This window comes from Gobio gobio (assembly GCF_949357685.1).
Source record: "Gobio gobio genome assembly, chromosome: 4".
Lineage (NCBI taxonomy): Eukaryota > Metazoa > Chordata > Actinopteri > Cypriniformes > Gobionidae > Gobio > Gobio gobio.
Genome location: NC_137100.1, coordinates 60,803,161 through 60,825,803, shown reverse-complemented (window position 1 = coordinate 60,825,803; position 22,643 = coordinate 60,803,161). Strand labels below are relative to the sequence as shown.

At 38.2% G+C, this 22,643-nt stretch overlaps 2 protein-coding genes across 2 annotated transcripts in view; one reads left to right on the top strand and one right to left on the bottom strand.

Moving 5' to 3' along the window:
• Window positions 1-50: 50 nt before the first annotated feature.
• On the top strand, window positions 51-22,543 carry LOC307125773 (serine protease FAM111A). Its single transcript, XM_079815871.1, has 5 exons — window positions 51-125; window positions 4,950-5,044; window positions 5,133-5,192; window positions 18,554-18,622; window positions 19,543-22,543. The coding sequence occupies exons 2-5, from the start codon at window positions 4,976-4,978 to the stop codon at window positions 21,310-21,312; spliced, it is 1,968 nt and encodes a 655-aa protein (XP_079671997.1). The 5' UTR covers window positions 51-125; window positions 4,950-4,975; the 3' UTR covers window positions 21,313-22,543.
• Window positions 22,375-22,643, bottom strand: part of spef2 (sperm flagellar 2) — a gene marked incomplete at both ends in the record, with an annotated part of 29,356 nt that continues 29,087 nt past the window's right edge. Inside the window, 2 exon segments of the mRNA XM_079815298.1 lie at window positions 22,375-22,407; window positions 22,411-22,434. Of these exon segments, the coding sequence (XP_079671424.1) occupies window positions 22,375-22,407; window positions 22,411-22,434 (57 nt within the window).

Below are 22,643 nucleotides of genomic sequence, written 5' to 3'. Positions count from 1 at the left end.
TGGGCGTGGTAGGAATGTACAGTGATGTGATGTGATATAATTATTTATTTACCTGAAGGTGAAGGTAAACCAGAAGTCAAGAGGCTTTGTGTTTAGACGCTGTTCTCCATTTTGACTTGGACAAGGTAAGTTACGTTTTTCTGGTTTCCATTTTAAACGCGAAGGTGAAGCCCCTATGGAGATAGATTTGTGTCTTTATTACATGCGATAAAATAAATGATCCGAGAGAAAAAAAAAGTTTGAGAGAAAAAGTTATCACAATGATAGCAAAAAAGCATTTCATGAGAGAAAAAAAAATATTTGAGAGAAAAGGTTTTCATACCAATAGCAAAAAATAATAATATTTGAGACAAAAAAAAGTTTTGAGAGAAAGTATTTTCTCATAGAACATTAAAAAAAATACATTTGAAATTTTTTTTAATTATTTCTGAGAAAAAAAATCTCTCTCAAAATACTTTGAAAAAACTCTCAAATATATATATTTTTGCTATCAGTGTGAAAACATTTTCTCTAAAAAAAAGCGTTTCTCTCGAAACGCTTTTCTTTGCTCTCGATGCAATTTCTTGCTCTCGTGTCAGATTTTGATTTCACTGTGAGAATTGTGTCATGGGCGCCGCGGGGCCACGTTCCTATTGGCCAGTCGGGTGAGCATCGTCTTGTCTTGGGAGTCGAACTGAATCATTACACCATTGTTCGGTTCACCTGCATGATACCGCCTCCGCCTTATGGCTAGTTTAGTTGAGCACGGACACTCCAATGTTTGGGTAAGATGATGACACACAGCTGGCTTAGCAAGTTCAGCATCACTGAAGATTAAACGTTAACAAATAGCACTCATATTCAGGAATGAGTGTGTATTATATTATAGCCATCATGCTAGGTAAACTTGCAAACTCACCTGGGGCCTGTTTCAGAAAGGAGGTTAAGTGGAAACTCTGAGTATGTTAACCCTGAAATAAGGGAAACTCTGGGTTTTCTGTTTCAGAATGGGAGGTATGTCAAACCCGAGAAAGCAGGGTAAGTCAAGCCCGTTTCTGAAAGAGAGGTAACTTATACTCAGAGTCAGTTACCAGGGTTACTTACTCTGTGAACCTAACCTGGTCAGGAGCAGGTTTTCTTTGGTAAACCCAGAGTTTATTTCGTTCTCCTCCCCCTTTTTAAAGCACCAGCAGTGTTTAAATACTTTATTCATTCATTCAAACGCCACAAATGCTTTTCTTACTGAGTATTTTGGTTGTATTTCAAGTATAAATATATAAAAAAATATATAAATTTAATCTAAATCTAAAGTAAGCAAAGTTTACTTAAAACAAATTAAATTATCTGCCACTTGACAAAAATACAAAGTAAGAAAAGCATTCTTTGCAGGAACATTCATTGCTTATATTTTCATCATGAGGACACTGTCAAAGAGACAAAAATGGCATGTCCTTTTATACAGGATCCTGACATTCACTTGATAATCCTCTAGAAGTAACCCTGATAATTAGAATTTCCTTTAGGATTTCCAGTGGTTGGACGCATTTATGACACTCATTTACCCATCATCACACTTTCTGAAAACGGATTATTGTATGGAATGGAAGGATGCTGCCAGATGGTAGTACGAGATATATGCCATAACCACCACCACAGCTGTTAAATACATTTATTTACATTTTTTATAGTCATCTTTATTTCCTACAAATACTTTATTCTTTTTCCTGTTGGGTATTAATATTCTTCCTCCATCTCCTCTTCATCTGTCAGTGGTGCTGGAGTTTGGCTGGCCTGAGTAGAAGTAAAGTGTTTAATGTCATTACCCTGATTAATAAATGTAACAGGTAGGATCAGAGAACATTTCATTATGTGAAAGAGCATAGACCCTTTCACATTTCTGGGTTTCTCAGAGCGGAAGTCGTCATAGGGTTAACTTTCATAGCGGTGAATGAAAGAATAAATTAAATATATATTTTTGTGTCTCCATTTGCTCAAATAGCAAAAGAAAAACTCCACAATAGTGATTTCACAACTTTCAAAAAGGGAAAAATTAAAGTGAGATTGATAACTGCAGTGAAAAGAGAGAAAGATGTTAATTTTAACTATCACTCCCATAGACGCTTTATTAGAAACACTCTCACAGCAGCGGTAGCTTGATTTTTGTAATTGGATGCAAAAGTAATATAATACAAAGTATTAATGTTATAAATGTACATAAAAAAAAAATACACAAAACGTTGCAGGATTTACGATATTGATGACTATTAAAACACGTCATCACAGTCTGTGAAAAGGGTCTATGTGGGAAAAGCTGCTCCACATTGGACACTGAATGATATTTATTTAATATGTCAAATGTTTGTAAAGTCATTAAACCAACACCCATGAACATTTTATGCTTAAAGCTTTATCTGATTGAATTATGTTTTTATTTTATTTTTTATTTTTAGCTGCTGCCACATTCTTTGTTTGCCTTTTGGATACCATGAAAATTAAACTTCATTAAAATAATTAAGAATTAAACTTGTGTATTGACCTGGAAGTATGCAAACGTCTTTTTGTTGGGTGCTGTTGCCATGGTGAATCGTAATTTCTGAGCTCTATTGATCGTGGCTTTTCATAGTTGGAGTGCATGAGCTTAATTCAGAGTCAGTCTACTCAGAGTTGATTGAACTACCTCAATTCAGCTGTTCTGAAACCCAAAACTCAGAGTTTCCCATCTCAGAGTAAGTCAACTCAGAGTTCAGGTTTAAACTCAGAGTTGGTTGAACCTCCTTTCTGAAACAGGCCCCTGGTTTATATACTATTTTTAAATCAAATGCCAAATGAATGTTTTGATTTAGATAGTTTCACTGTAAGTGAAGTTTTCACTAGTTTCGTAACGTTAGTTCACTGACAACCGGGGCAATTTCCCCTTCATTATCACAGACGTATAGCCTGCGATAATTAATGCGATATGGCTCAGCCAAGTTCAAGTTGACATGAAGGCTATGCATATGTGAAATATATGCTATAAATATAGCAGCATAAATGTAACCTCTTAATGTTGCTCTCAGAGTGCACCAGAATGATGCATTTGATTTAAACGTACAAATGTCCGGCCGGGGTGCATACCCCAGGACCCTCGTTGCGTTCCCCTGAACTGAGGTCCAACCATCGTCTCTAAAAGTTCTGAGGGAAACACTGCTTACATAGTTACATTATAATTATAACCAACGTTAATGGCAAACACCTTAGAGTTCAAAAGATCTTTACATGACTTCAATTCATGGGTTTATTTTTCATGTAGTCTCATCATTTCGAATACCCACACAGCTGTTTCATTTGTCTGATTGGCTCTACTTCATAGACTTCAAAGACAATGCAATTAATTCATTAGAAACACCTGTGGGTCCTCAAAATGGCAGATCTGGGACTAAATGGTAGGCTACCCATAAATAGAGGAAATGTACATGTTTAGCCTACGATATATTGGAGGACATTGTTATTTTCATCTCATCAGTAAAGCCGGTTCCTAGTAGTAAATCGCCATCACCTGCTTTCAGATGGAGAGGCATTTACTACCATAAGTTCACTGACAAGCTGAGCCATATCGCATTAATTATCGCAGGCTATACGTCTGTGATAATGAAGGGGAAATTGCCCCGGTTGTCAGTGAACTAACGTTACGAAACTAGTGAAAACTTCACTTACAGTGAAACTATCTAAATCAAAACATTCATTTGGCATTTGATTTAAAAATAGTATATAAACCAGGTGAGTTTGCAAGTTTACCTAGCATGATGGCTATAATATAATACACACTCATTCCTGAATATGAGTGCTATTTGTTAACGTTTAATCTTCAGTGATGCTGAACTTGCTAAGCCAGCTGTGTGTCATCATCTTACCCAAACATTGGAGTGTCCGTGCTCAACTAAACTAGCCATAAGGCGGAGGCGGTATCATGCAGGTGAACCGAAGAATGGTGTAATGATTCAGTTCGACTCCCAAGACAAGACGATGCTCACCCGACTGGCCAATAGGAACGTGGCCCCGCCCATGACACAATTCTCACAGTGAAATCAAAATCTGACACGAGAGCAAGAAATTGCATCGAGAGCAAAAGCTTTTTTTTTTTAGAGAAAATGTTTTCACACTGATAGCAAAAATATATATATTTGAGAGTTCTTTCAAAGTATTTTGAGAGAGATTTTTTTTCTCAGAAATAATTAAAAAAAAATTCAAATGTATTTTTTTTAATGTTCTATGAGAAAATACTTTCTCTCAAAACTTTTTTTTGTCTCAAATATTATTATTTTTTGCTATTGGTATGAAAACCTTTTCTCTCAAATATTTTTTTTTCTCTCATGAAATGCTTTTTTGCTATCATTGTGATAACTTTTTCTCTCAAACTTTTTTTTTTCTCTCGGATCATTTATTTTATCGCATGTAATAAAGACACAAATCTATCTCCATAAAGCCCAAGGATTTAATTGTATTTCATTATATTTCATATAACGATGTCGCTGACTACTAAATTTGGCTACTAATTTTATGCTTTCTACGTAAAAAATAATTTGCTTTGATAGTAAGTTCAGCTTGCGCACATCAGCCCAGGCACATTTCGCAGGTAGGCTACTCAGCGAGTTTAGATTGCAGTGTTTTACCGGGCGTGGGCGGTGTGACTGATTGACAGAGCAAGAAAGAAACTACGTACAAACACACTCATTTAATTGCGTAACAATGAACAAGGAAATCCTTTATAAATCTATCTTTGTCACAAAATTACTTTTAAGACGCATCGCAAACAAAGTTGACAAATTAGTTCTTTGTAGAAGAATAACACATGACTGGTTTAACTTAAGTTAATACTAATATTAAGAATAATAGGTGACGACTATCACTAGTTTTAATGTTACAGTATTGTAATAACGACCAAGTTCTGCAAGAATCTTTCGCATCTCATCATCATTTGATCATATTCACAGATACACGGAACGGCCAAAAACAAAACATGGCTAAACTTCCACCCAACAAAAAACTGAAGCAGATGGACCTTCAGAGCTCCTTTCAACAGAGTCCTGTGGGTGACTGTTGTCTTTCTCATTCTCTCTGCTTAGACACGTTGGGTTTAGGCTTAGTTCTAACGGAAATGTTGTTGTCTCTTTCAGAAAAAGAAAACTGCCAGAGGCGGTGAATCTGGGGAGACGTCACAAGTTGACAATGTTCAGGTAAGGACATGAATCATGATATTTGTTGCTTGTTTTCAGGGCCCTGACCAATTTGCTTCCCAGATTTTACCTGGTGCCCCTTGTATCAAGGGTTAGCAAACATTTGTAACACATTGATTTTTTTTTCTTTCTTTTTTTTCTTCACGTTTAGTTTATATGTTGGTTGTGTTTTAAAAATTGGACCTGAGTCTGTAATAAGGATTTGATTGATTGATTGATCCCAGCCCATTCTACGCCATCATTGTGTTCATGATATTATTATTATTTTTAAAGGCTGATGATGGTTATACAAAAATTGGACCAATGCCACATTACAATGGAGACAGATTAGACTCATTAATAATTCACCCCAAAAAAGATGCACACATGTGTAGCCAATTTCACATGCATAAAACCAAATTCACATGCACAAAAAACTATTCACGTGCGCAAAATAAAATTATATATTCATAAAATACATTTCACAAATGCAAAACACAATTTGATGTACAACTGTGCACAAAAACTTTCAAATATTTAAAATGTACACGTTCATCCTGTAATGTGAATGTGCAAATCGTCATTCATGTGTGAATTGCTTTGTATTTGTGTGTGTGTGTGTGTTTGAGACTTTCCTGGCAGCGCTCTCCTCCCACCCAGAGCCATAGAAAAAGAGTTGCGACACTCTCTGATCTCGCCGCCATGTGGTTACGTGGTTCATGGAGCTCTCCATAGTTCCAAACAACTCCACGCTGTCAATCTGTTTGAATGGGATTAAGCAGGACAGACAGCTTTTTTGACTATATTTGCAGCAATTTCTGCTAAATATTAACACAATATGTGCATCGACTTCGACTAGGCTTTACAGTAGCATTTTATTCTGGGGAGATAAAGAAGAGATAATGTTAATGGTTTTTTTGGAGTGATCTGGTTATTTTATTTGGGTTCATGAAATATGACCGTGTAGCGACTATGAGTCAGATAAAATAATAACTCAACGGGGAACTGAATTAAAATGAAAAAAAGACTCGAATGACACTATAATTTATAAATAATTCAGAATTAATGTTTACACCTTAACTTATTCGTCCACCGATGTGTAAGAATTTAAAGGGGCTCTGTTAAAAGGAAACATGTATATTTAGCTCAAATGAATGAATTAATGAATTCATAGGGAATTTTGAGAGTCTATTTTACAGCCGAGCAAATGACTCTTCCAGCGTTCATTTGAACGGGCCGTAAATATCAACTCTGCAGCGGATATTAATATCCGAACAATAGTGAAACACTATTTAACAGCCAGGTAACTTAGATCGGCAGTTCAAGACATTAAATTGATAAGCACATAACACAAGAACAGTTATCTTTGATTACAAACAGAACTTCTTTGATTACAAACAGAACTTGATTGATTACTCTAACACATCAAACTAATATCTAACATAAACACATGCACTCGCACTCGCACATTCACACGTTGCAGAAAGGAAGAAGGTGAGGAAAGAATAAGTTCTAAGAGAGAGAAATTATGAAATCCTGATGTGGTGTATTTGGGATAATGTGTATATATGTATGATGTGCAGTCATTGTTTGGGATGCCCGGAAAGAGGGTATTTAAGTCACGTGATGTGGTTTGCACGTGTGGAATGTGATGTAATCAATATGTGATCTGAACACCAGTAAAGTATGTTTGATAGCAATTTGGTGGCTGGCCTCGTGAATATATAACATAAATTGGCGACGAGGATAAAGTATGTGAAGACATGGCGCAAATCGGAAGATTGGATGAGTATAAACCGGAAAATGAGTCCTGGTCTGCATATATTGAACGAGCGGAATTGTTCATGATTGCAAATGATGTGGATGATGCGAAGCAAGTAGCGACTTTGCTTAGTGCTGTGGGAGCGTCCACATATGGATTACTACGGAATCTGGTTCAGCCTGCGAAGCCAAAGGATAAAACGTTTGAAGAAGTTGTGAATATTCTGAAGGCACATTTTGAACCAAAGCCGTTGATAATAGCTGAGCGTTTCCGATTTCAGCGTTGTGTTCAAAAGCCCCATGAAACTGTGTCCCAGTATGTTGCTGAACTGAAACAATGTGCATCTAAATGTGACTTTGGGGCAAGTTTGGATGAGTCTCTACGGGATCGTTTTGTTAGCGGAATCCGAAGTGAAGCATGTCAACGAAGATTGCTTTCGGAAGACACACTCACTTTTGCACGGGCACTTGAAGTTGCTCACAGTATGGAAACCGCAGATCGAGATACGCAGCAACTGAGGAAGACAGAGGATTCAGCGACAACAGTGCATAAGGTAAATGCCAAGACTGTTTATAACCAGAGACAATGCTATCGTTGTAAAGGAAAAAACCATAATGCACAGGAGTGTTATTTTAAAAACTCTAAATGTCACAATTGTGGAGTGATTGGGCATATAAAGAGAGCTTGCAAAGTTAAAATGAAGTCACATCCCAACAGATATGCTGAACAACAGAACAAGCACAAAGTGACAGCTTATATGTATGCTGAAGAGCCGGAGCTGGAAATGTTTTCCATGTTAAGTGAAACTGAGAAACAGCCTTTCCGAGTAAATTTTACTGTGAATCAGCAGGATTTATTGATGGAAATTGATACAGGAGCGGCTGTAAGCATAATTTCACAACAAGAGTATAGACGATCGTTTGCTCATTGGCCACTGGAGGGAGCTAGGGTCAAGTTAAAGACCTACACCGGTGAATGCATTCCAGTATTGGGTCAATTCACAGCTACTGTACAATATGAGGATCAAGTGAATGAGTTACCATTGATTGTAGTCAAAGGGAATGGTCCAAACCTGTGTGGGAGAAACTGGCTTCAGAAAGTAAAACTGAATTGGAAGATAATTCGATATGTGAGTAAGCAGCCTGGGTCTATCCAAGAAGTGCTGGACAAATATAGTGAAGTCTTTAAGGATGAGCTGGGCACTCTAAAGGACATTAAAGCCACTATTTCAGTGAAACCAGATGTGCCACCCAAGTTTTTTAAAAGTCGTCCTCTTCCTTTTGCTATGAAAGAACGTGTGGAGAAGGAAATTGATAGACTGGAAAAAGCTAATGTTATATCCCCAGTAAAATACAGCGAGTGGGCTGCTCCAGTGGTTCCTGTTATAAAAAAAGATTCCACAATTCGCTTATGCGGAGACTACAAAGTCACTGTTAATCAAGCTGCCAATACTGAAGTGTATCCCTTGCCACGGATCGAGGAAGTGTTAGCTACCTTGAGTGGAGGGAAGTTGTTTTCCAAGATTGACTTGGCGCAGGCATATCAACAAGTCGTACTGGATAATGATTCTAAGAAGTATACGACAATCAACACTCACAAGGGATTATATGTGTATAATCGTCTTGCTTTTGGCATCAGTTCAGCCCCTTCCATTTTTCAACGAATAATGGAAAATTTGATGAAAGATCTGAAAGTGATTGTGTATTTGGACGATTTGTTGATCACGGGTAAAGATGAGCAAGAACATCTAACAAACATTTGCAAAGTCTTACAGCGTCTTCAAGAATCAGGCTTAAGAGTAAAGAAATGTAAATGTGAGTGGGGACAAACACGAATTGAGTACCTGGGCCATGTGATCGATGAAAAAGGGGTGTATCCAACAAAAGACAAAGTAAAAGCTATTCAAGATGCGCCAGCACCATCAAATGTGAAGGAACTACGAGCCTTTTTAGGTCTGGTAAATTATTATGGACGCTTTGTACCCCAGCAGAGCACCGTGTTGGCACCACTGTATAGACTGTTGAAAGAACAAACTGTTTGGTGCTGGGGGAAAAAGGAACAAGGCGCTTTCAGTAGGTGTAAAGAATTGCTCACCAGTGACCAAGTGTTAGTATATTATGATCCACAACTGCCTTTGACTTTAGCATGTGATGCTTCCGCTTATGGAATTGGAGCGGTGCTTCAGCACATCATGCCAAATGGTGACGAACATCCCATTGCATATGCTTCACGTACGTTGTCCCCTGCTGAAAAGAAATATTCACAGATTGAGAAGGAAGCGTTGAGTGTGATCTATGGAGTAAAAAAATTCCATCAGTATCTTTGGGGAAGATCCTTTAATTTGATAACTGATCATAGACCATTAGTGACTCTGTTTGGTGAACATAAGCATTTCCCAATGATGGCTGCCGCTCGCATCCAGCGGTGGGCGATAATCTTGTCTGCATATGATTATCATATCATGTATCGCAAGGCAGAAGATCATGGAAATGCAGATGGCTTGTCACGAATTCCATTACCTGAAATTACAGATGTAGGAACAGAAGCCATTTCAGCAAAGATCAACACACTTTTGACAAACCATCTTCAAGAAGCTCCTCTAAATGCAGCACAGATTGCCAAAGTGACAAGAACAGATCAAGAACTTTCTAAAGTTTTTCATTATGTCATGGAAGGTTGGCCAATTGAAGTGTCAGATGATTTGAAAGTATTCTATGCGAAAAGAGATGAACTGTCAGTTGAGCAGGGATGTCTGCTATGGGGCACACGAGTGATTGTACCATTCAAATTTCGAAAATCAGTGTTACAGGAAATTCACTCAGGACACCCTGGCATTGTTAAAATGAAAGCTCTGACTCGTAAATATGTGTGGTGGCCTAAAATTGATACAGATATAGAGAGAGTTTGCAAGGAGTGTCAAATCATTTTTTTCAGAAATATATTGTATATATATATATATATAATAGTCTAATTGACTTGAATTTGTGATGTTAGACTTGAATAGTCAATATATTTCCCATATTTGTTTATGTCTGATATTAACTGAGAATTATATATATAAAAATAAAATAAAAAAATAACTACGTGCTTGTTAGTAAAAAGGTTGTGAACTAGTGTTCAATACAGACACAGTGACAAGTCACGTGGGAAAAGAACGAAAGACTCAAACGTCAAACCCGAAAGACTCGTAAGAACTAATCTTTTCTGTTTCCGTTACTGACAGCATAGACTATGGGACTGACAGGAAGAACGAAAGACTCGTAAGAACTAATCTTTTCTGTTTCCGTTACTGACAGCATAGACTATGGGACTGACAGGAAGAACGAAAGACTCGTAAGAACTAATCTTTTCTGTTTCCGTTACTGACAGCATAGACTATGGGACTGACAGGAAGAACGAAAGACTCGTAAGAACTAATCTTTTCTGTTTCCGTTACTGACAGCATAGACTATGGGACTGACAGGAAGAACGAAAGACTCAAACCCGAACTCGAAAGAACGAATCTTTTCTGTTTCCGTTACTGACAGCATAGACTATATGGGACTGACAGGAAGAACGAAAGACTCAAACCCGAACTCGAGACTCGAGACTCGAAAGATGAATGCTGCGTCCCAATTCGCATACTATCCGTACTAAATAGTATTCGAAAAAAGAATTAGTATGTCCCAAATCTTAGTATGTTGAAAAAAGTATTCCAAAGATTCCCGGATGGTCTACTATTTCCGGTCAGAATCCGAAGTGCTGATCGATGCGCACTCTAACGGCTGATATTGCCCACAACCCATTGCGAGATGGACGAGGATTCGATTAGAACTACAAACGCGGATAAAAAGTGTTTAAAAAACTACAAACATGACGGTTACGCGAGTCTGACGGTTAAGTGGAGAGGATTAGATAAAGTGGTTTGAGTGAGAAATTATCAGTATTTAACCTGACGAAAAGATATTTATTCAATATTATCCACATTATATTTCTCCTTCAGCAGCATTGAGAACTGTTGTAATGATACGTTTGGCCATTAACTTTGCAAACACATGAGAGGAGTCTCTGCATTAAAGACCGACGAAAGGCAGATCAACGAGCGACTACATTTCTCTCCGATACGGTAGGAAATTAAATTGAAAGTGGAGGATATGAACTGTGACGATGATTGACAGGGCAGTTTAAACGGTGACGGGACGCACGTAACAGAGTCCGTTAAAGATGACGAAGTAGTATGTCCCAAAGCTTGCATACTCTTCTGCTACACACTCAAAAGTATGTACTTTTTCTTCACAAAAAGAGTACATACTTTTAGGACGTAGTATAAGTAGGCGAATTGGGACGCAGCAGAACTAAACATTTTTGTTCTTTCCAGTACAGATTCAGCGTAATGCGCATGCGCGGTCAACACAAAATGAACGAATCATTCTCTGAGACAACTCGATAGTCGTTGTAATTTTGAACGAATCATATTAAAGATTCGTTCAAAATGAACGAATCGTTCATGAACGACACATCACTAGTATTTTCACAGAAGAAGAGTTGTACATGTGGTTGAACAAGCAGTAAAGTGGGACGCACCTATTTTTGTTCTGTGCGTTTTCCCCAAGAAATAACTGCTCTGAGTCTTTATTAAAACCAACATACTGCTGATGTTGTGGTCCGGGAAAAGTATTTTTCAGCTCTCTCCGTTAGTGGTGAAGGAGTTGCTGAAGCCGTCCGTCTCCCACCACCCGCGAGAAAAACCCAGGCTGAATTATCGACTGCTTTTGACAAACACCAAGGTCGTGTGGTAATGTTTGCTGTCCGAATCCACATCTCTGAGTTTTCAAGAATATATCACTTCAAAACTCACTGTTTAAATCCTTAATAGACCCTTTCAGAGCACTGTGCGGTTGTGAGCTGTAATTTGCATTTCTAGACTTGTATTTCTTTAAATACTGGCAAGTGTTTACAAGAGCAAAATATTTAATCACCGCTCAAAAATAAAAGAAGAAAAGCACGTAAACATTTGAATTGGGCTGTTATTCACGGCAGCATTTATTCTTATCATACCAAGCATATGACATTTTGTTGACAGCATACAATCATGTTATGATTGCACGAGATATGCACCACGAGAGCAGCGCGTTCAGATCACAAAACTCTCCTCTCCACCGTGAATAAATAACAATCCGAATGCACAAGGTTTTATCGCTGACACTGTTTCACACATACTCCGTTTGCAGTGCGTATGCGGTGCGTATTTTTTTCCGTACCCATGTTAACGGATTACAGCTTTCACACTGCGCGCGGATGCTGTCCGTCAGTCCGTTCCAGGTGCGTTGCGTCTGCAGCAGTCCGGCGATCGTTTCCGTACCGAGTCTATTTTTTGCTGTGCTGCACTGCGTAATTAAAGTGACAGCACAATGTTCGCTTTAAAATAAACATGTACTGACACGAAAATCTAGTAATTTTACCACAGATGTATGTCATTTAAAATATACTCTGTTTCAAAGTCAACACATGGCTTTTTTTTTCTCGGGTAAAGCAAGGAAACGACACCTTACCTGGCATTTAGGTTAAAAAAATTGAAATAATGAAGAGCACGTACGTTCCTGGAGGTGGAAAAACAAAAAGGTCTTTATGACCTGCTTTTAAAAGGGTTTAAAAACGAAAGAGAAGACGAGAGTCGGCTGTTTCTATTGTAAGTTTCTAATTTAAAATGTTTATAGGCTATAAGTTATATTTCAATGTTTTGCCACTTGTGTGAGCTAAAGTAGGCTATAGGCTATATAAAGTTATATAGGCTATATAAATATAAAGTAATGAATTGAATAAAACGTTGTTTAAATGTACTACGTTAAAACGTGACATCTATGAAAGTGTAAACAAAGAGAATTGCAATTCTGACAAGCCATGTTCAGTAACAACTTTTGGATTTGAAATGAAAATAATAATGAATAAATGCTGTGTTTGTGGTACAACCGCGGATCAGTTGCGCGCTGCAAACGCAGCATATATGAAAGCACAACAGCGCGTGCTGCTCCTGCACCGCATACGCACTGCAGACGGAGTATGTGTGAAACGGGCGTGAGGTGGTGTGCTCAGTTAAAGGGTTAGTTCACCCAAAAATGAAAATTCTGTCATTAATTACTCACCCTCATGTCGTTGGACACCCGTAAGACCTCCGTTCATATTCGGAACACAAATGAAGATATTTTAGTTGAAAGCTGATGGCTGAGAAAGGCTTCACACAGGCCTCCATTGGCATTCAGTACATTTACACTCCCAAGACCCATAAAAGGCACTTAAAACGTCGTTACAAAGTCTATCTCACCACAGTGGCTCTACAATAATCATACAATGCGACGACAATAGTTTTTGTGCGCAAAAAAAAAATCAAAATAACACCTTTATCCAACTTGTTCTCGACTTCCGTGTATGCCTCCACGACGCATGCGCGAGAATATGACGCAGATCCGGCGTTCGGACATATGACCCAGAAGCGATTTGTTTACGAGCAGAGGAAGACGCGCGTGTCTAAGCTGTTGGATTCTACATTGATCGTGCTTTAGGTCTCGGCGTAGTGCTCAAAATGGGGTTAGAGTGTGCATTTCATGGAATCCCGAGCCCCGGCGCTACGTCATATTCTCGCGCATGCGTCGTGGAGACACACGCGGAAGGCAATAACAAGCTGGATAAAGGTGTTCTTTTGATTTTTTTTTGCGCACAAAAACTATTGTCGTCGCATTGTATGATTATTGTAGAGCCACTGTGGTGAGATAGACTTTGTAACGACGTTTTAAGTGCCTTTCATGGATCTTGGAAGTGTCAATGTACTGAATGCCAATGGAGGCCTGTGTGAAGCCTTTCTCAGCCATCAGCTTTCAACTAAAATATCTTCATTTGTGTTCCGAATATGAACGGAGGTCTTACGGGTGTCCAACGACATGAGGGTGAGTAATTAATGACAGAATTTTCATTTTTGGGTGAACTAACCCTTTAATGTGAGAATCAAAGGCGAACGCCGCGTGACATACCACGACCAAACGTTAGCGATTGGTTATGGCAGATCCAGAGTGACTCTTGGCAGATCCAATAGTTTTAAACTTCAACAGAGGACCCGCCTTCAAGGAAGTAAACGCTTGTCAATGGAGAGTGGCCAGACTCTCTGTACAAATGAAATGTATGAGAGTCTGGTAAAACCAGGCTAGTTTAAAGGGTTAGTTCACCCAAAAATGAAAATTCTGTCAGTAATTACTCACCCTCATGTCGTATGCACTTGCATACTGTAGCCTCTGACTGTTGTAGTTGCTTCTATTGCTCTCATTTGTAAGTCGCTTTGGATAAAAGCGTCTGCTAAATGACTAAATGTAAATGTAATGTAAGATATTTTTGTTGAAAGCTGATGGCTGAGAAAGGCTTCAGACAGGCCTCCATTGGCATTCAGTACATTTCCTCTCCCAAGACCCATAAAAGGCACTTAAAACGTTGTTACAAAGTCCATCTCACCACAGTGACTCTACAATAATCTTACGATGCAACGACAATAGTTTTTGTGCGCAAAAAAAAATCAAAATAACACCTTTATCCAGCTTGTTCTTCCCTTCCGTGTGTGCGTCCACTATGCATTCGCGAGAATATGACGTAGCGCCAGCATTCGGGAATCCATGAAATGCACACTTTAGTCGGATTTTGAGAACTACGCCGAGACCTAAAGCACGATCAATGTAGAATCCAAAAGCTTAGACACGCGCGTCTTCCTCTGCTTGTAAACAAATCTCTTCTGGGTCATGTGTCCGAACGCCGGATCTGCGTCATATTCTTGCGCCCTTTAATGCATCAATTATATTAATTAAAGGTGAACTATGTAGGATTTTTGCAGTAAAATATCCAGAAACCACTAGGCCAGTGTTATATATTTTGTTCAGTTGAGTACTTAGAATATCCCAAATGTTTTAAACTATTTGTAAATCGTGAGAAAATTGCTATTTTAACCAAGGAACCGGGACGTGTGAGCTATGCGTGTGAGGGAGTCGCCTGTCGATTGCGTCATATCAGCGTCACCCTCGGTCTCCGGTTTTATTCAGTGAAACACTTTACTCTCACTGCATTGTGAACAAGTGTCATAGCAGCCGCCGAGCGAACGTCATAACTTCCTTTTCAACACACTCAGATATATCTAATACGATAAACAGAGTTGGGTTACCTCAGACTCATGACTGGAAAAGAGGAAGTAGCGCCGGCAACCGTGTCATAATAAAAGTCCCGCCAGCGACTATGCCATAATAATAGTCCCGCTCTTCAATCGCTCCTGTGGCCTTGCTCAGCTCCACAACACTCGCTCCTGCTCTACTTCAGACTACAGTAATGTTAATAATCGCATCCATGAACATGATTTCTGCCCGAGTCCTATCCTGACTGTTTTCCACCGGCTGTGAGGTGAATACCACATGTCCCGAGATTCTGCGCTCAAACGTGGCGTCATCAAACTACGCCTTTGTTTTGAACAGGCGACCTCTAGTGGACGGAAAAGTTACATAGTGTAGCTTTAAACGATGTGTAGGATGGTGATGGCGTTATACATAATAGGCCTAATAATAATAATTTTTATTCCCAAAAATATTTATGAACATTTTATTTAAAACTTCACAGCTGCTAATGTTTTTCAACATAGTACAAATCTCCCGTTCCAGTAGCTTACATCCTTTAGCTTTTTAGGGATTAGGGAGCGCACTTTGCACACATTCTGTCATGCCAAACTACGCACGCGGCAGCCTATTGCTTTTCTGTTAAAAGTAGTTTGTGAAAATTGATGCTTTAATAACAAGTATTTTATCGGGAGCGTTTATGCGGGAATGGCTTGAAACAATGGCCAGCAACAATACTAGGCTGTGGCGTTTAAATGATGCTCAAATAAGAGACCCAAAGTGTGCCAAGAAAATCTCCATCACACCACCAGCACCTGTTCACATCAGACCAACATGCTTAGATGTGAAAGATGGGTTTATACATCACCAGAGTTATTTTTGGGAACATAAATTATTATTAGCTATTACTATTATTATTAGGCCTATTATTGTTATAAATAACACCCATCACCATCCAGATGGACACACATCGTTTTATTAATATATTTGATGCATGAAACAACAATCAGAATGGTAAAAAGAGAGAAAAAAATACAGCCATACTGATACAGCAAACAATAATCATGGACAGCTTGTTTAAGATTGTTTGAGAGAGTAAAATAACCTGTTGTAAACCATCGCTCACTTCAGCAGACACGCGACCGCGCTCGTGTTAAGGTGCACGAGCGCCAAGCGCGTTCTCTGCGAGACGTTCTAACCATAAATATCCATGGTTCTAATAAGGTGCTGGTCTAACAGAACAGTCACTGACAGACGCGCACGATCATTTCTGTGTTCTTGCTCCACTTCATCTGCCAGTAAACCTCCCTGGCCCCGCCTTGATGCGATGATTGACAGGGCGGGGCGGAGACTTGATCGGCTCGGATTGCATTTTCAATCCCACATTGAATTTTGCTACATTCATAGCGGGACATATAATGAAAATGCAATCGCAAGTATTTTAACCTGTGAGTGTAAATGCAATAAAGAAAAATTACATTTAAATGATAATTTTGCTACAATTTTTGCTTGAACATGTTAAACACGTTTAATCATTTCTGTAATACATTTTCATTTTAATTCTGCAACTTATAAAGCGTTAAAATGATATGTTAAAACTAGTGTATGAAATAGCAAATGTAAATTATATTATTCAATTTGAATTATCATTTTGCAACAAATGTTGCACACATGGTATGTAACATGTACATTTAAATACTGAAATGCATTGCCATTTTACATATTACATTGCAAATTGAATTCTGCAACTTATAAAGCGTTAAAATATATGTTTAAATGATATGTTAAAACTAGTGTATGAAATGGCAAATGTAAATTATATTATTCAATTTGAATGATCATCAAGCAGTATTATCTTATACCAAGAAAATAGTGGTGAATTCCACAGTTTTTCCAGCAGTGGCAGGCAGTTGTGATGGAAGCTGCATCAATGATTTGAGCAGTGTTGTGAGAAAAGTGTTTTTTGATTTGAAGTGAGGTGTTCATCTGAGCGCTGATCGAGAAGCATCTCATGCTGCCCTAGAGAACAGGGGGCTCTAACCAGGGGTTCTCAAACTTTGTGGGGCCAGGGACCCCTTGTAATGTAGAAAAAATTCCAATGACCCCTCATGAACAATTGAAACCCTGAGTTAATGTGGATGGGAGTAATTAACACAATATGCTTGTTTTTATTGGCTTGTAAGGTGGAAAATAATCAAAGATATTTGAAATGGAACAAAATCCTCTGCTTTGCTGTTAACTGCCATCGTCGTGATCAAGATATTGAAATTGACTCAACCCCTTCCCCCTTAACGCCATCAGAAGGGCCAGGTTGAGTTAGAAAGACAAAAGAATCTCACGGGTTGGTCTGATTGGTCAGTTTTACAAGAGTCAGGTTTGAATTTGGTGACATCAGGGAAGAGGATAAAAGAGAATTTGATCTGTAGCTCGCTCTCTTTGGTTTCTCTGGCTTTCTCTGGAGAGAGCTGTTCTTTAGCTCCCTCCCTTTCTCTCTCTCTCTCTCTCTCTCTCTCTCTCTCTCTCTCTCTCTCTCTCTCTCTCTCTCTCTCTCTCTCTCTCTCTCTCTCTCTCTCTCTCTCTCTCTCTCTCTCTCTCTTTCTTTCTCTCTATCTCACAGGTAACATTCTAGGCAGAGGCCTACAGAGCATAATTAATGGTTTATGTTTTACATTTATTTGAAACGATTTTAAGTGTAACCATAACCAGAATTTGTGTTTCCTTTTAGAAGAGATTTATGTCTATGATGTAATTGACATTTTACATTTACTTGATTGTTAATAAATTGTTACATTTTCATCCTTTCTGAATTAATCTGTAATTATTAACTATCTCCAATGTGGAACGTTATAATTGTAACAAAGGGTTAAAACGGAACGATCAAATGTATGATTAACTACCAAATATAGATGACCAAACAATCGGTTGGGATTCTCTTCTAAATGCGACAACTATGATAAATGGAGTCAGATAAAGAATATTATAATCAAATCCATTCTTCCAGCTGAGACACTGAACGCGTAAGGCCTTCACCGCGGTTCGCTACCGACCCTTGGAGCGAATTCATGCGGTCTTACAGGCTCAAATGGCCCCTGTATATATGGACTTTTTAATAATACAGCGGAACTAGTGGCGTTGGGCTCCTCTCTCATTCGGTATGTATTTGGATACTAAACCATACTTCGCTTGTGTCCCAATACTCACGGAAAACATCATAAATTCACATGCGCATATGTGTTTTGAATAGAACGTGAAGCACGCCACAAAAATTAACCGAAACTTAGCTTATAGCCTACATACGTCAGACTTGAGAACTATATCTATAAAACCTTTGAGTAGGCCTATCTACTTTTAAGTGTCTACATTCTGCTTATTTGACGTTAAATGCTTAAGTCACTTTGGTATAAGTCACAGCACCTTTTGGCTATTGGCTATTGGTCTACGGACCCCACTTTGAGAAGCCCTGCTCTACACCAGGTGTTCTTAAACTTTCTTTGTCCATTGTGCAGGAAAGAATGGATCGTTCATGTCAGAAAGAGGAAGAGAAGCCCTCAAAAAGTGATTATGCGCTGCAGCTGGTATGTTTCATGTCATGTCTATTTTTGTCTTCATATCCCACTTTATTAATCCATACTGAATTAAAGGGGTTATGAAATGGTAGATCAAAAGGTTGTATTTATAGCTCAAACCCTCTTTTGGTTTTAAAAAAACTACTGTCCGAATTTTCTAAAGTCACACATTGAAAAATTAGCGCTGAAAAGGTGTGCACAGGGTTATTTTTGCGGCTGACCTTATTGCATATGCATTTACAGGAGTTTCTCTTTCAGACACAACATTTATGGGAGGAGAGTATTTAAATGAATCACACAAGGTGATTTACTTAAGTTTGCACTCGTCAATTTACTGGTATTTGCGTCGTTATTTACGGCCTACAAAGATCATGTCTTAACCGCTGTAGGAGGAGGAACCACAGAGAACAGAGTGTGTGGTAGAAGGGAGAGAATTTTCTCCACTCATGTTCATTTATCCGAACATATAGACGTTACTCTACAATAGAAACATTCTTCAAGTTTCATACGTACATATTTCACACATATTTTAATCTGACTCTGAGCAACAAAACACACGATACATGCTGTAAAGGAGGGTGTGGATACAGTGCGATCAACTTCTCCAGTCACATCAGTGGACATTTACTGGTGTTTCTGAAAGAGTAAAGATGCAATAAGGAGCTAACCTCCTGAAACATAATATCAAGATCTGAAAATACATTTCATCACCCCTTTAAAATAATTTATCAAATGTGTGTGGGACTTCTCTACTTATAACATTTGACCAAAATAAACCTTAATGGCCGCTAGATAAATCTCCAGCTTTGCACTAGTTCTTCTCAGAAAGGAGTTCCTAGTTTACTTCTGATGGTTGGTGTATATATAAATCATTGTTTGACTAAATAATACTAAAAAATATTTGTACATCATTGTTCTGAATTTAACAGAATGCAGAAGGAAAACCCCACACTTTCCAGTTCTGTATCAGAAATGGAGAGATAAATAAAGTTGTATGCGATACATCCAAAACTGTATTTGGAGCACTGAATGAGAATATGACATTTAAACATGATGATAAGGAGGGGAAAGAAATAATAATCCGAAGATCCAAAGGACAAAACCATGAAGCAGCTGTGAAGACAGATTTCCCCTGCTGTCTTATTGAAGATGATGAGACCTTACAAATAAACTTCTACACAAATGAAGAAATTGAACCTACAAACCAGGAAACAACTACAGATACTGACCCTAACAGCCTAGTCGCCTTGTACATCAGGACGAGAGGGATTCAAAAAAAGAAAAAAATTATGAAGAGCAGTGTTTTTTTGAACATTGACTATGTTTGTGTGTTTGCACACCAAGGAGACACTTTGAAAAACGCTCTTCAGCATGATGGCAGATTTATTGATGACATTTTTGACAATGACTGTAAACTCGTTGATGATAAAAAAATCAACCATGACATAAATATGCCTGTAGATTGTTGTAATGGCAAGACATTCGAGTTAAATGTTAAATTTAAAAAGCCACAAGTGTCAAGTGTCAAGAATGATGGCGAGTCTGTTCACCACAGCCAACAGCCGAGAAACACCAAACAAAAACCAATTGAAGAGAAAAAGACAAATGTCCCAGATCCTTCAACTGAAGGGCATGCAAGTACTTCTGGAAATTCTTCTGGTGATTCTGGAAATTCATTCTTCACTGACATTCAGAACATTCTGGAGACTCGGTGTAAAGATCTATTGAATCAGCTAAACGAGCTAAAGAACCCACAGGTTCAAGAGTTCTTGCGAAAAGACTATGATAAAGGTGTTGTCGAGTGTTTCACTGATGTGAACAAAGTGAGGCGGGTCACTAAGCTGTCTGACTCTGTGTGTGTGATCAGAGTTGATAATTCTCCCAGAGGAACCGGCTTCTTACTCTTTGACAGATTCATCCTCACTAATGCTCATGTCGTTAAGGACTATGTATATTCCCCACCGGAGGCTCCTCACACGCATAAGCTTTCAGGGACCCTGACAGCAGTATTTGATTATGAAGTTTGGGGATCTGAGACAACATTTCTGCCAGTAAAGAGTGGCCTTATTGCTTGTGGTTTTGAAATAGACGACAAGCTTAGGTACCTTGATTTTGCTCTTCTGGAATTGGACACAGTTAAACCTGATAACTGTACTGAATTGCTCAGTTGTTATAAGCATGGCCCCTCTCCTAACAGTGGTGGGATCTACATTGTGGGACACCCAGATTATGAGGTTAAGAAGATGGACCCCTGCTTCATCATTGGGATTGAGAATCAACTACAGAGTATAAACAAACACATATCTGAGAATGTTTCCTGTCCATATGTATCATGGCAATGTTGGCCATATCTTTACAAGAACCAGATAACTTATGACTCTTGTTTGTTTCATGGATCATCTGGCTCCCCGGTGTTTGATGAACACTGCTATCTGATCGGCATGCACACTGGTGGCTTTGATTACAAGCAAAGTGAAACAACTAGAAGTGTAATAGAGTTTTCATATTCCATGCAGCCCATCCTGGAAAGTATCATCACACAGGTCAAGACAACAAGAAGTGACATCTTAAAATTACTCTCTAAATTTGAACCTATACGAGCAAATTATAACCGTGGGAACATTGAGGATGCATGTGGAGCAAACATACCCATTAAAGAAGAACAGGAGAGCGAAGTCGAGAAAATGGATGAAAACTAAAGGGACAACAGAGCCTTTTGTCCTGATTGAAGACCCACCAATCCATCAGGAAAAATATCTGACAGAGATGTCATTATAGTTTTTTTTTTCTTTCATATTCTAGATTTATTTTTCTTTCAAATAATGTCTCTTGATGTCTGAAGAGGACTTGCACAAATATGACAGTCATAGCAGATGATTCTACATGATCTACTACCGCATGTCTGACTGTGCCTTACTTTCCACAACAAGACTGGAAACAACTGATAATATTATTATGATAATATTTACACAGTCCATGCAAGGCCTGTCTTCTAGCTTTATTGATTACAAACTAGGAATGCGCAACAATAAGCAAGAATAAACTTCCACAAGCCCTTCAGCTGAACGTTGGTTCCTCATGTCTACATGGCCATTTCTTTGGGAGGAAGTTGCTGCAAAGCCTTAATTTATGAGAGACCAAAAATCAGAAATTTTTCAATGTCATTAAGGGATTTTCTTTTTTATATCATTTTGAGAGATGATTGCATGTTCAACAGCAGAAGTGTCTCTTATTTTAAAGTCATGTAACACACCAGCAGGTGATTGTGGGATTGATTGTCGAGAGAGGAAAAGTGAACATTATTCATTCATTTGAGGCCAAAAATACAGTTACAGTATAGGCCATTATTTTCTTTAATATATGCTTGTGTATTCATATTTCCATTCTTACTCATTTAACAAATCATTCACTCATACATTTTAACTTTACATTTATGTTTTATACTGATTTTACATCAACTTCATCTTAATGTTTTACTTTGTTGTAAGAGATCATGTTTAAGTTTCACTGTAATCATCTTTGAATCGCACAAATACAGTACGCAAAAACAATCAATATAAAAACAATACAAAGCTACAATCAAATATATGTATCTCTACTACAATAAATACATTTAGAATGAGATCTTTGAGTTTGTTGAAGGGAAATTCCCTCATATCCTTGTGTTTTCATGCTGACTTTGTAAATTGCAGCTTTCGATTACACTTTATTTTTCATTAGTGTGTACCTTGTGTGATTCAAAGTGTTGTTTTTAGTGTTTATCATGTTGAGAATCCTCGAGGATCTTCAGTTTGTTAGGTTTGGAAAATTGTGTGAATGTCCTGTAGAGAAGAAATGTAATCAGAATTATTAATAAAACACTTTTAGTGTATAATTGTAATACAATGTTTCATTGCTCATGCTTATTACAATAAAGACCCAATGAAAAGGCTTGATGTGTTGTCATATTTCTCATGAAAACCGGATGTTTTGGGTTGAAAATGGATAGCAAAATTCCTTTTTGATTTAAATACTGAAATATTCCATAAAA